Consider the following 15,206-nt stretch of genomic DNA (forward strand, 5'->3'; position numbering starts at 1 on the left):
CCTGACCAATATAACAAGACCACGTCTTTTCCAAAAAAAAAAGAGAGAAGAAAGAAAACATCAGCCAGGCATGATGGTGCGTGCTTGTAGGCCCAGCTACTCAGAAGGCTGAGGCAGGAGGATTGCTTGGGCCCGGGAACGTGAGGTTAGAGTGAGTTGCACTCCAGCCCAAGGAAAGGAGTGAGACCTTGTCAAAAGAAAAAAGGCAATTTCCCCTGTATCTTTGAGTCTTCCTTCTGAAGGCTTCTGTGTATACACAATAAATAAATGTGCATGTCTTTTCTCCTATTAATCAGGCGGCCTCATGTCAGTGATTTTTCAGAAAATCTTTACGGGCCAAGGCCTCGCTCCTTACTGTACCAGAAGAATCTATACCAAGAAAGCACCTTACACTTTCTCCTTCCACTGACTTCAATCTGCCTGCAGCCACAGTGTGAAATACTTTATTGCTTCTACTAACCCTGGCCCCCAGTTAGTAGGAGCCAATAAGCTATAGAAATCAGCATGCCCAGTTAGGAGGAGCCAATAAGCTATAGAAATCAGCATGCCCATTAAAAAAAAAAAAAAAAATTAACAGCAAATAATATAATTGTCTTTGATCCCCCTTTACATTTATCAGATTGTCCGAGTTAAAGTAAAATGATTAATTCCTATTGCTGAGAAATAGACATTCAGTCTCATAGTGTTGTTGGAAGTATAAATCGGTACAACCCTGATGTATTGCATAAGTCAATATGGCAAAAGCCTTAAAAATATGCACACTCTCTGCCTGGAAATAGCACCTCCAGGAATTCTTCCTGAGGATGTAATCAGTTACCTTCTCAGAGATCTACATGCAAAGTGTTCTTGGGGTACCATTTGTAACAGTGAGAAAGTGGAAACAATCCACACGTCCAAATAAGAGATTTGTTAATTGGAATACATCTATATAAACAGAATACTCTGTTGTTAATAACAATGATAGCATGAAGTCATACTTTTGGATGTGGGAGCACATTTGTATGTTTTGTGTGTGACGAATACAGGTCGTAAAACAGTATCAGAGGGGCAGGCTTGTCTTTCCTGCACTCCTCCAGATTCAGCTAGAATGGCGGATAGGCAAGCAGGACGTAGTCTGTACCCTCCCCGCCTTCTATCTTAGCCCTCTCAGGGGAAGGGGGTGGCTTAGTGACACGACAGACCAGGTGTGTGCCCTGGGTGCTGGCTCTCAGATCCATCTGGGCATAAATGGTGCACGCTGTTCTTCCCATTTCTGCTTCCAGGAGGTGAGCTCACCTATGTGGGGGCCCTGGAGGCTTCTGTCCTGGGCTGGGGCTGCATTCCACTATGGTGCTGTGTTACTAAGTGAGGGCTCTATAGTTCCACCACACCCACAAACAGGAGTTGAAGGTGAAGGTCAGGTGGCCCATGCCACACTGTCCAAGCTGACTCCCCAGAAGACAGCAGAAATGGCATGTGTACCCCCACCACCCCTATCATCTCGCTTCTTTAATCCAGAACTCATGGGAAAAGAGGACAAGGGGGACCCCCCCACACCCAAACATACAGTAGCAGGTTCCTGTTGTGTCTGTGAATACACAAGGGGAAAGACTCCCACCGGAACGCTGCACTGGCCATCCCTAGAACGTGAGATTTCCTACACCTTTGAGTTTTCTCATCCATTCTATTACTGGAAAATTATTATAATCATTCTATTTACATCATTGCAGTACAGATAGCATTCCCCATTGCACTTGTTTTCTTTTTTGTTGTTGTTGTTATTGAATTCCTGCCTTTATTTCCTGACACCTTTTTTTTATTAATTTTTTTTATTAAATCATAGCTGTGTACATTAGTATGATCATGGGGCACCATACACTTGGTTCATGTCACGGTACACATTTTGGACCTTCCTTGCTGGGCTGGGCGCTGTGAGCCAGCGCGGCTTTGCTGGATATCTAACACGCGCCAAGCATGGTACAAGGAGTTTAGACTACAGTTTTTCCTAAGTCTTCACATCCACCTTACAGGGTTCAGAATTTTCATGCAAACTTTACAGATAATAAAATAGAAACTGTAGAAAATGAGCTACTTGCACAATATCACACAACTAGTAAATGGCAGAGTTAAGCACTCCCTCCAAAGCTGTGACCTGCCCCCAAACCCAAGCTATTCCCACTTGAATCTTATCAGGGAATGCAGAACAACTGAGTTAGGTAAAGAGCATATGTACAAAGGCGAAGGAGCAGCCAAATTCATGGCACAGAATCCATATGCTAAGGGAAGTCGCACACTCAAAATGAGCAGGCACTCGTTTTTCTTACAGTTTTCACAAACCCAACCCTTAGAAACCTGGAGACAATACAAGGAGAAGCAAAGAGGGTAACCTCTAGAAACAGACACCTGGGTACAGGCTGGGAGGGCACAGGCAGTCCTGACAGCCAGGGGAGAGAGAAAGAAAGAAATACTAACATTGACTCTGGCAGCGCAGTCCCCTTGAGGACTCTGGGAGAAGAGGCTCCACCCAGCGTCTGATCTAATCAGCCCTGCATGCCCGGCTGAATCCGAGGAGAACACGATAATTGATTTTCACAATGATGATCCTGAGTCATCAAGAAAAGGTTACATTTTATGCTCAGAATTCTCTGTTTAAGAAGGCAAGGAAGCGTGTAATCCATTTGAGAAAGATTTTCATTTCCAATAGTTAAAAATTCTATGGAAAGATTCTTGGTGCTTAGAAGGATAAGTGATGGTTATCTGGGAAATTCGCTTATGTGGAACGAAGTCTTCCCTGAAGATTCTAGATCAGCCAGGCAGTGTGTTGTATTTGGTTGGGCATCTATCACTTCCCCTGTGTTGACATTCATTGTCTGTTTTTCTCCAGCCTTTCAAAATCCCCAGCTTCCAAGGGCTGGACTGTATGCTCCTTGAGGCAAGAGATTGTGACACTCTTTCTTAAATACATTATACCCTTGTGGCCTTTTTTCTCTCAAGAAAGAAATGATGAACTGACATTCACAGAAATGACCGACCCCCTGGCAAGCATAAAGTTTGACAAACCCCTCCCAACATTTTACAAAAGCTCTTTTTGAATCTTTGTAAACAGTTGTAGAATTTGTTTTGTTTTGTTTTTTTACAAGATGTTAATAACCAAATTAACCAATCAATCTAAAAAAAATAAGTAAAGCAAAAAATACATAAGATTGATCTAGTCATATCTAAAAGCAAATGTTATTTTTAAAAAGAATCCTTTCCACAAAGTCCTCCGCCTCTCAGGCACCACTCCCCGTGCACACTCACAGGTGTTCCCAGCCTGCTTTGGTGGCCTCCTGGCCTGACACTGCTCCTGCAGCACCCTCTGTCCCAGACATAAATTATCTCTCCTGGAAGAGTGTACTGAGACCCTGCTGGGCACCTTCTCACACTTTCTTCCCTCTCCCAGAAATAGCACTACTCTCTAGAAGTTCTTCATTCTCATAAGAGTCACAAGATGACCATTGTCATTGTTTTCTTTTTGCCAACGAGGATAAAATCTTGAAAGAGGACAGAACTCTGTCTAGGTCACACATTGGGTTACAGAGTCAGAACTAGAACCTAGCCAGAACTCTCTTGGCCTGGCTTCTCTTTCTGGCATGGCGAACAACTGTAACTTCAGCCCCCTGCCTGATAAATATCCCTCTCCTTGATACTCTGGGTTTGGGAGAGCTATCTGTCCCACTGTGGTCACCACCCCGAACCCGGCACACACAGAGGATGAGCCTTACCTGGCGTGTTGAGCAGGCGGGACCTCCGGCAGTGGTAGGCCACCTCCTGCTCACAGTGCTCCGAGCGGTCAATTACAGCCTCTAGCTGCTCCACGCTGCCGCCGTAGTCCAAGGCCATAGCATAGGGCTTCTTGGGGTTGGCTCCCTGCACGTGGGTCAGCTCCGTGTTATTGTGCTGCACTGACGTCCAGATCTTGTCCTCTGTCCAGACAACACAACCAAAGCACGAAATGTTAGCTATAAGGTCACAAAAGTGGTATGTAATAGTGTGATGGCGCACTCAGCATGCAACAATTAATCACCAACAGAGTGTTCAACTTACAGAAAGAGTATTATCCCAGAAATTCTGTCCCTTACAGAGCTCCACCAGAGTTAGAATAGGTTAATAATCTTAAAACCTCAATTTACAGAGCTTTTATTCCACAGACATTTAATGCCTATGATTTCAGTTAAAATTGACAATACCTCAATTGGAAGGGAGTCAATACTGTGATGTCAAAAATTTTTGAAAAATTTGAATGAGGAGAATTTGGCAGCTCACCAGAGATCACATAGGTAGTAAGTGACTAAGCAACCATTAGAAACAAGGGTGTCTGACTCTAAATCCTAAACTTACAGCCACTGACATACTTGTTCCTCAGAGAAACGCTAATAGAAATATTTTTTTCAAAGAACTGTTGTCTCACTGAACAAGGTTGAGATTATGTGATCCCCATTGTACATGTCAAGCACTTAATTAGCTTTTACAAAACTATTTATTTTCCCTATTACCTCTATTTGCCAAAACAACAACAAAAAAAGTAGAGTTCTACAATAGAAGAACATGGAGAGATGAGAACCTTCCAATCCATTCTGAGGACATGTTTTGCCTAATACAGGAAAGATCAGAAGGTAAGGAGAAAAGTGAGCTGGTGAGATCTGCGTGTGAGACATATTTTTGCCACTAACAAACTGGAACCATTCACTTCCCTTTTCTGAAGTTCATTTTTATAGTCCTTTAAGAAAACACAACACCAGTGACAACTAAAAATGAGACAGCTATACTAGCAATGTGGTGGCAGGGCTATTAATATAAAATAGCAACCAAAAATAGGGTGTTGCAGGACACTATCTGGGATGTGTCAGATGCTCTTTGGTAATAACCTGGCTGAAACATTTACTGCAATTGGACATGCAATTTAATTCTGAACACCCTCCCAAATAAAGCAAAAGAGGAAATAGGAAGACTTGAAAAGCTTTTGTCATCTAGGAATCTTGCCCACGTAATGGCATCATTACTCTTCCTAGATTCTCAGAGCTGACAAGGAATCTAGCATAAAAACCACATGTGGTTTCTTCCCTCCACTCTTTTAGTATTGCAGATGGAGAAACCAAGGCATAGAAAGTGAAGAAAGGACTCAAAGCGTGTCTATTAGACCACCATGATGAGCATATTCACTGAAAATAACCACTGTTAATTAGCACTGCTCAGAAGGAGAATCATGGCAGCTGGAAAGAGTCAAGAACTGACCACCCAGGTGTCCTGGGTTAATTCCTTTTCTACCACTAACTCTGCAAATGACTTGGGAGAAGTCACTTTATGACCCGGGCACTTCAGTTTCAAAAGGAGGAGGAAAAGAAAGATAACTTGTTTTTAATGATATCTAAAGGGTTGTCCAAATCTAAAAATGGAAATACTTCTTGCAACATTAATGGAAAGTATGCATAAATGTTCCAAACCATCTTAAGGCAGTTTTCTAAAATGAGCCCACGTATAACACACATGTCCCCGATGTTTTAGCGAAATAAGATGACACTTTCCGTAAAGTATAAAAGAAATCAGTTATTAAATTTTACCTTTGAAAATGAAAATAAGACATTATTCAGATTACTAAAATTAATTTTACAAACATAACCCAAAATTTTAGGAATTCTAGTACCAATATAGAAAAAAGCTGATGAAATAACCAAAGAAAAATTACCATTCAATAAGAAATTACTACAGAGGTAGAAATAAAGACAACCCCTGTCTAATCCATAATAATAATGCTATGTTACTGCTCCATACTAAGATGTTCTCCATATATTATCGCCAATACAAGTAACAGACATCGCTCCATACACTCACATTTATGTGCATGCAGTGATATCTGTTAGGTCAGTGCTTCTCAACCTTCCTAATGCCACGACCCTGTAATACAGTGGGTCGCCACCCACAGGTTGAGAGCCACTGTGTGAGGTGAAGATGTACATTCATACATCCTTGCTTCAAATATAAAGAGCAGTCAGAGAGATGATTCCTTGAAGCCTAGAGCCTCTTCACTGGCTTTTATTTCAAATCTTCCCTGTGTCCTCTGCTAATCTTTCTTCTGAGAAATAGTAAAGACTAAAAACAAGAAGATAAACGGGCATTACTTTTTCTATTTATTTATCTATCTATCCATCCATCTCTCCGTCTATTAAACTCATGTCCAGTCTCAATGCATCTAATCTCATTCCAAAATTGGTTCTGGACAACATTACTAAACCACACGGGCTTCAATTTTCTTCTAAGTGGACATAGATTTTCACATCCATATATTCTTCCATCTACTTGGTCAGATGGTCATTGATTCATTTGATTATTCAATTTACTCATTGATTTGCTTTACCAAAATCACATTCTGTCTTTGACTAGATGGGAAAGGAAAAAGAGAGTCAATCTTGCATAGAGACACTGATTTCATTGCTACACTGTTCCTTATTTTCTATCTTTTCTCCTTCAGCTATGTTGGTAGCTGTGTAGATGCAGCTCTTCATCCTAACTACATATTGAAAGGACACAGCTATGATTTAATAATAATAAAAAAAAAGACTTCTTGGGGAAAAAAAAAGAAAAAAAGAAAGGTCAGGGGTTGACACCGCTGCGGGAAGTTGGCTTTGGAGCCTGGTGTCCTAACACCTCATCTGGACTAGGGGAGGACGGCTCAAACTGGAGGAGGTTTATGTGAATGTCCTTTCTGAAGGATTTTCACCCAAGCAAAATTCATTTGACAGTCTTCGATGTGGGTGGAGAGGTGGATATTTACGCCCAAGTGGACCCACACATGTCTTCAAGTAAAATTGAATACACAGCACGGCATTGTGGTGGGCACCTGTAGTCCTGGGAGGCTGAGGCAAGAGGATTACTCAAGCCCAAGAATTTGAGGTTGCTGTGAGCTATGGTACTCTACCCAGGGTGACAGAGTGAGACTCTGTCTGAAAAATAAATACATACATACATAACTAAATAATAAAAATCGGATCCACAAGGTAAATGTTGAAGATGGTCAATTTAGTCAATGGACAGAAGAGGCCAGTGGACACAGCTCCTGCTGGGGAGTCAGAGTATTTGGTTCCGTGCACCAGATTAGCACCTGGTGGTTAAGCAACTTCAGTCAAATTATTACTTCTCTAAAGCCCAATTTCCTTATCAGTAAAATTGAAAAGCAGCAAGGGTCCTGACAATACCATGACCACAGCCTGGCTTTAGGAGCAGGCCTGCCCGATTGGAATCTGTGTTCTGCTCCACAGTGGCAGGGAAAGTTTTGACAACTTGTCTAAGGTCTCTGAAGTTCCCTCCTTGGAAAACCAGGGATATTATTACCAATCATGTCCTCTTTAGTCATATGACCATGATTCTGTGTCATGCGTTCCAGGGACACATAAAAGATTGTCTGGCAGTCAATAAAAAATCTACACACTAGGACTCCTTCTAACATCAGAGCAGGAGGCTGGGCTTCACTCCTCAGAGAGCTGGGGGTGCGAAGCCCATCTTGCAAATGAGGTTAACAAGCACGGTAGACTGCGATTTCTTGTGATACAGCTGCTGCTGCTGCCATCTGTAATAAATTATCCCGGCCTGTTCAGTTCTCTGTGCACTGAGGAATAACCTATTCCTCACTCCATTTGCATTTCCTAAAGTTTCTTCACTGGATTTTGGTTTTTGGTCCTCATGGACCCAGAAACCTGGAAAACCAGTGCCCTCTGGTACAGTCTTCTCCTAGCCAGGCCAGTCTCTTTCATTGCATCTACTGTCCACCACCACTTGATCCCACTATTAGAGATAAACACAGCCTTATCTCCCTAACTGCCGAAAAGTGCACGTGTATTGAGTTACCCAAGACTAAATCTCTGCATAAAAGAGGATTTCATTTAGAGATTTTTGAACATGCAGGGACCTATTCACCATTACTTAACAGGGTAATAGGGCCACTTCACTAAGCATTCTAGTTAGCTTAATGTAAGTTATTATAAATTTAAGACATTTGCTTTTTTAACGTTGTATTCAGCATAGTGGGCTGGCATGAATACCGATGATCTCATGACCCAGATCCACACCTGCCACTGTCCATAGCAGGCAGGGCAACGTTCTAAAGCATTCTTTCAAAGACATAAACATGTAATGTTTGTAAGATAGTAAAGCATTTCCCAAACGGCACTGTGATTTTTTAGCTTTCTATCTCCCCATAAAGAGAGGAGATCTTCCAGGATGTGAAGTGTCATTCATTCTTGTGTTCAAATATTTGCCCAGGAAGTTCTGTGCTGAGCCCCCAGAGTACACAGGCAAGAGCACAACGCACTGACTCCTCCAAAAGTTTGCCATAATTTTGGGAAGAAAGTCGAGTATACAAGAATGACAAATGTACTCTGGAGATTACAAATAGGAGGTGGAAGGTTGGCCTGTTCCGTGGAGACTGTGCACTATTTTTCTTGAGAGCTTTCAAGGTCAACATGGGTCTTTCACTCTCAGACTATCAGAACCCAGGCAAGTACTGAGCACCTTAGGACGTTCAGGTATTTTTCTCAAATGAAAAGATAAGTAATCACCACCATTTGTACTCCACCTGGTTCTTAGTTTCAGCCTTTCCAAAGGTGTTCTTCTATTCCTATGTTATGTAATCATCCAAATTTAAAAGAAGTTTCAAGTTAGAAGATTAAAATATGGACATGCATACACATGCATATGCACAAGAGAAAAAATAAAAGGCTGTGTGAAAAGCCAGCGAAGTAGTAATGAATGATGATGGAACATTCTAGAACATTTTATATTATCATCTCTGTGGGGAAATCTCCCCTGATTGTCAACTTTTAAGCAGCCCTTGTCCCTGGGTCTCTGGGTGACCTACCTGGTTCTTCTGGTTGGTTCTTTCACAAGCTGTAAGCTGTTTACATACAGAGCCACAACTTAATTTTCTTTCATATTTTTTCTTTCATTATATCTGATTGCTTTTATTATGATGATCATTATTATTAATAATAGTAATTACAGATGCTGTAAGCGGTTCTATCTGTTACCATGGGGATCACCACTCAGAAGAAAGAACAAACAAAAGGGAAATAAAAAAAGGGAGAGACAAGAAATAACTTTGATTAATACGACCTCATTCTATACACACATCCATCTCTTTGCAGAGCGAGAAAAAACTGCAATTATTCTATCACAGTGGTAGAAGAAAGGGAGGCCTACCGACTGTCAATACCCAGCTTAATTGAACAAAATCACTGTGGGGGGCTGTTCACAGGCTTTGAACAGTGTGCCAATTAACTTACACTCCTAATAATAAAGCAAGTCTATATTAAGGTCCCTGGGGTCATTTCTAGGACAGTTATCTATGTTGACAAAGTGAATTTCCTATGCCAGGGGTAAAGACACTCTAAATAATCCTCAAAGCACTCTCTCTACTAATCATCTGCCATCTACTCCTGCGTCGTCTTGTGATATCTCTTGTCATTTTGCATTGATAGTCATTTAATTTTTCATATGTTTGTCCCTTTTCTCCCCATTTAAATCATAGGCAATGACCGCTGAGTAAATACAGGCTTGGAAATAGCTTTCACAGTTCATGGAGGCAGACGTGTTGCAGAAGGCCTTGGCTCGGCCATCACCAGCCACGGTTTCCTACACCAGCTTTTCCACCTCCCCCAGCCTCCTTTGTAAAGTGGGCATCACCCATTATGCAGGGTTGTCATGAGCACTGAATAGAAAGACTGGGATTGAAGTCAAGGGCAGGAGCTCATGCCTATAATCCCAGCACTTTCAGAAGCCAGTGTGGAAGTATTGCTTGAGGCCAGGAATTTAAGACCAGCCTGGGCAACACAGAGCCATGTTCCTATCTCAACAAAATTTAGATGGGGTAGTGGTGAGAACCTGTAGTCTCAGGTACTTAGGAGGCTGAAGTGGTAGAATCACTGCAGTCCAGGAGCTCAAGGTTGCAGTGAGCAGTAAGAAATTACCGCACACTGCACTTCAGTCTGGAAGACAGAGTGAAGCCCTGTGTCAAAAAAAAAAAAAAAAGCACAGCGTTGAGTTGAGTCCCTGACTCCTTATCAAAGCTAAACTGCTTTCTGCTTTGAGCTGTTCTATTGAAGCCATTCAGGGAAGATCCAAAGAGATCATTTCATCCTTAAGGACACTTCTGGGAACCTGTGCTGAGTGGGTCAATTCCACCTTCACCCCCAGACCCGACTTTTAAAAGGGAAGGGTGACAATTGGTGAAAGGCAACATCCACCTCCTTTAAAAGGCTTCAGAATTCCTGCAGGAGCTGTTTTCCCTCCTGTGCCTCCAGCTGCCTAAGGGAGATCCACAGAGCTTTGCTGGAAGCCACTGCAGACATCGCCTCTTTTAGTGTCTGGGTTTCTGCAGCTGGAGGGGGCACATTACCAGATTATGGTGGCTGCGAAGGCCACTGTGCATCCCAAGACAGACACCACAGTGGAGGGCGCAGTGGCTCCATCCATTACCGCCTTCCGCCTGCACTTGGGCCGCACTTCACGCCTCCTAGACAACACCCTCCACTGTGATTTATCTTCATACATCTCTCTAGCCTTTACTTTTTAAATGCACTTTTGGGGGGGGTTATTATTATCATTTTTTCTTTTCTCTTGCTTCAAAATAGTTGGCATAATCAAAGAGACCCCACAAACGTTCCTTATGGTCTTAGTGGGTGGTGGTTTAGATTGGAATCTGTGTATAGTATTATATTCGTTCATTGGTTGTGCTCTAGTTTATTTAAAAAACAAATTAAACACAATGTGTATGCTGAAAACTACCTCAGGGACTGGAAGGGGATAAGGGATGATGGTTGGCTAGTTCTCTGAATTCCGAGCTAAAGGAATTCATAGATAGTTTGGGGAAGGCAGGCCACCTGACGTAAGTGTCCATTCATCTGGACATCTGGCAGCAGCCATAGGGGAGGGGGACATCAGGGGAATGGCACAGTGACAAGATGCCCCCACCCCACTGATGCCCAGTGTATGGGCCTTTTGAGTAGGGACAAGGGGAAAAAAGTATCCTAAATCTAAGCCACCAGCTGAGAAGAATTGGGAGGGTCTTGGAGGGTCCTTCATTATTGTGAGAGGTTTTATGAGGTCTTTGGGAGAACCTTTGTTGCAGACATTACTTTGGTGCACTCTGAGGATACAGTTGGGGACTGATGCAGACCTAAATTCCATTCCTAGATGTGTCACTTGCTAGATGAGTGATGCCAGACAAGTTCCTCTACATTTTTCAACCTCTGCTCTCTCCAAATACAAATGGAAGACAGTCCCTACCTCACACTTCACCACGTTGGCTAAAGGAGATAAACTCTAAGAATTTATAACCCAGTACGGGGACACATGGGCATAATAATAGTTGTTCCTGCCCCTTTGGTTAGAAGATCTAAAGTGGCCAACATTGGACTCAGAGGACTTTATGAGATGGTGACCTGACTGCAACGGACTTGCTCTAGTGCCCTGAAGATCTTTCCAAAGGCAGCATTTTCAGCTCCTTTCCCCAGATCAGAAGAAAAGACAGCCATTTCTGAGTGAACAACTGTCTACTTCCTCTGCTGTCCTGGAATTTACTTCCTCTGCTGTCCTCCTCCTGATTCTGGAGGAGCCTGATGAGAAGAAATCTCAGAGAGGAGAGCAGAATTATTCATAGTTCTTTCAGCTGACGTCTCTCCTCTGGAGCTCATCACACTATAACAGAGACTACCAGGCACCACTGTCACCTCCAGTCACCAGCATCTTGTTCCATCAGCATCTTGGCTTGTTGGTTTCACACATGGTTACCGCAACCTGTTTACTCGCTTCCCCTGCTAAACTTCAAGTGCTACACATGCAAAGTCTGTTTCAGAAGGCTTCATATGTCTAACACCCAGCCCCTAGTAGGTATTTACTTACTACTGAACTAAACGTTTAACAGACTACCAGGATTTTTACTGTCTTCAGTGGCAGCTCTTGAAATCAGCAGGAAAGTGATATAAGATAAGAACGGATGTTTAGATAGGCACTTGAAATTCTGCTGTGCAGCCAAGGTTGTCTACTGCAAATAGCAGAATATTGGAAAAAATTAAATATGCATCCATAGGTGTCTGATTGAATAAAGTATCGTTAACTGACACAGTAAAGTCCAATGCAGCCATAATAAATAATATATAAGCTCTCCGCGTGCAGAGACCTAGCATGAGTTCCACTATATACTGTAAAGTGGCAAAATCAAGGTATTGATGCATAAAAGAGTATGACAGATTTTTGTGAGAGAATAAAGGAGAAAAATGAATACGCAGAGGAAGGACAAAGGAATATAAATGGTGATCTAAAAGAGATAGGTAAGAATAAAGTGAAGGCAATGAGGGAGCCAAATTTCTCAGGTGAACCAATGTGTGTACATTTAGCCGTAGCTGACTTTTGTACCATAAACATATTTCACACTGACAAAACATACAATTGAATCAAAAGGGTGAAGGAAAGGTAAGTCCTAAATTGCATATTAAACAGAAACAAAAACACCCAACTGTACATTAAACTGATAAAATAGCCACAGAAAAGCTACAATTCAAGTCACTTTTCAGAAGTGCATGCTGTCTGCCTATACTCATATACCCTCAGCAGAATATATTCTAAGCACAAAACAATAAAACTCAAGGAATCTTAAACTTTACTTTTGTTATTGATACCAATATTGCCAGTGTGATTCTACCGCTGTGTGTGTGTGTGTGTGTTTTGCAGGATAAAGCAAATGAGTAAACATTGTGATATTGTCAGGGCAAGTTCTCACTGTGAGGGAAAACATGTGACAGAGGAATTGATGAGAAAAAAAATCCAATGGAAGTGCATTTGACTGGACGTAACTTTATGAACTCATAATTTCGACACACACACAGTCTAGCTCTGTCCACTGAAAGAACCTAGAAACCATTAGCAAACTTAACACCCAGATCTTGATTTCCAAATACCATTCCCTAAATATAGGGATTAGGCTTCTTTAAGAAAATAGCTGGGCGGCACCTGTGGCTCAGTTGGTAGGGCGCGGGCCCCATATACCGAGGGTGGCGGGTTCAAACCCAGCCCCGGCCAAACTGCAACCAAAAAATAGCCGGGCGTTGTGGCGGGCGCCTGTGGTCCCAGCTACTCGGGAGGCTGAGGCAAGAGAATCGCTTAAGCCCAGGAGTTGGAGGTTGCTGTGAGCTGTGTGAGGCCACGGCACTCTACCGAGGGCCATAAAGTGAGACTCTGTCTCTACAAAAAAAAAAAAAAAAAGAAAATAGCTGAGTCTGGGTCTAAGGTAAGGAAAGTTCAAGACGACATTGTAGAAGATACTGCTGTGCTAAAAGGTGAGGAAATGCACCACTATTAATGGGAACATGTAAAAAGGAATTAGGAGCAGAATTAAGCTCCATTAAGGATTAGCTATATTTGGGAATATCTGAACATTGTAAAAAGTAATGATGGTAATAGTTACAACATTTTATTTTATTTCTATATTTATTTATTTGAGACAGAGCCTCACTGTGTTACCCTGGGTAGAATACTGAGGCGTTACAGCTCACAGCAACCTGAAACTCTCAAGCTTAAGTGATTCTCTTGCCTCAGCCTCCCAGGTAGCTGGGACTACAGGCGCCCTTCACAACACCTGGCTATTTTTTGTTGCAGTTGTCATTGTTGTTTAGCAGGCCTGGGCTGGGTTCGAACCCACCTGTCTCGGTGTATGTGGCTGGTGCCTTAATCACTGTGCTATGGGCACTGAGCCAGTTGCAACGTTTTAAAATAAAATAATTTGTGAGTACAGAGTGACTTGAAAAAGAGGTGGTGAGCTGGCAAGAAAGAGAAAGCACTTCTGTAGGGAAGATTGCACAATGGAACGAATTAGAAAAACAGCATTTTACAAATTCTACTGTAATAACTGAAAAAGTCAAGACCATTAATGGATCGTGAGGAAATGTTGGGGAACAAGAATACCGCAGACAGCACACTGATTATAAATCACCTTCCCAACACAGAGATCTGACAAAACCTCTTGATGCAAATGAGAGAGCTGAACATCCCCAGTAATGGGACAGACTGATGTTGGGTGTGGCTGATCGCGTGCACCGAGGGGCTGTCATTGCCCACGAGGTTTTCTTCCCAAAATGGTCCAACAATAAGTAATCAGAAAAACATAAAATAAAATAAAATCCACAATATGGAAACTTTTCCTTAACAACTGGCCTGTACTCTTCAAAAAGATTAATGTCGTGAAAACCAACCAATCAACCCAACCAACCAAATAACGACAAAAAGAAAAAGAAAGAAGGGATTAGGGAGGGAGCCTTCAAAAATAGAGGAGATGGACGAGACATGCCCATCAAAGTCCAGGTGTGGACCCTGCTTGAATTCCCACTGAACAAATGAAAATATGTGTGTATGGAAGGGCGGTGCCTGTGGCTCAAAGGAGTAGGGTTCTCGCCCTATGTACTGGAGGTGGTGGGTTCAATCCTGGCCCTGGCCAAAAACTGTAAAAAAAAAAATAAAAAAGAAAAGAAAATACATATGGAAAACATGGACTATATATTGAGTAATATTAGTTGAATGAACATTTATTTTCCTATGTATTAGTTTTAGTAGGGAATTTATACAGGAGTGTGTATTTGGTTTTAGGAGACACAAGCTGACTTCTTTACCTCTAACTTGGCAGTATGTCTACAATTTACTTTCAAATGGTTCAGGAAAAACTATTTGAGAAAGTGGGGAGAAATGGAACAGAGAGAGGAGAAATGACGATAGCACACATATGCAACTGCAGTGAAGGGTGGATGGCTGCCTATTTTACCGTTCTTTCAACTTCGCTTTAGGTGTGGAGATTTCACAATAAAAACCATGGGAAAAATTAGCTAAATCTTGCCACAATTCTTCACAGATAGTAAATGCTCAGCTCTATTCTGCTATGAGATAAACAATCACAAGTCTGTGGTCTGACACCAGCACCAACACACACCGGGTTAGGAAATAATTAGCCATATGATTATTGAAAATCAAAAAATGTTACTAAATGCAGCCATTCACACCATGGTAGCTCATCCATTCTCAAGTGCAAGCGTTTATTAACTCTGACGAATTAATTTTCAGGAGTGTTCTCAGCGTCAGGTATTGTGCAGTTATAAAAGTTACTAGTTTTATTTTTATCACTTCATCCCCAGAAAAATCTAAGAAAAACAGCG

At 42.0% G+C, this 15,206-nt stretch overlaps 1 protein-coding gene across 1 annotated transcript in view; it reads right to left on the reverse strand.

The window, feature by feature from the left end:
* The window catches only part of CNTNAP5 (contactin associated protein family member 5), an 869,192-nt gene that overhangs the window by 273,184 nt on the left and 580,802 nt on the right, over window positions 1-15,206 (reverse strand). Inside the window, exon 13 of the mRNA XM_053598220.1 lies at window positions 3,744-3,944. Within this exon, the coding sequence (XP_053454195.1) occupies window positions 3,744-3,944 (201 nt within the window). The remainder of the gene's footprint in view (window positions 1-3,743; window positions 3,945-15,206) is intronic.

The sequence above is a fragment of the Nycticebus coucang genome, chromosome 7, assembly GCF_027406575.1.
Source record: "Nycticebus coucang isolate mNycCou1 chromosome 7, mNycCou1.pri, whole genome shotgun sequence".
Lineage (NCBI taxonomy): Eukaryota > Metazoa > Chordata > Mammalia > Primates > Lorisidae > Nycticebus > Nycticebus coucang.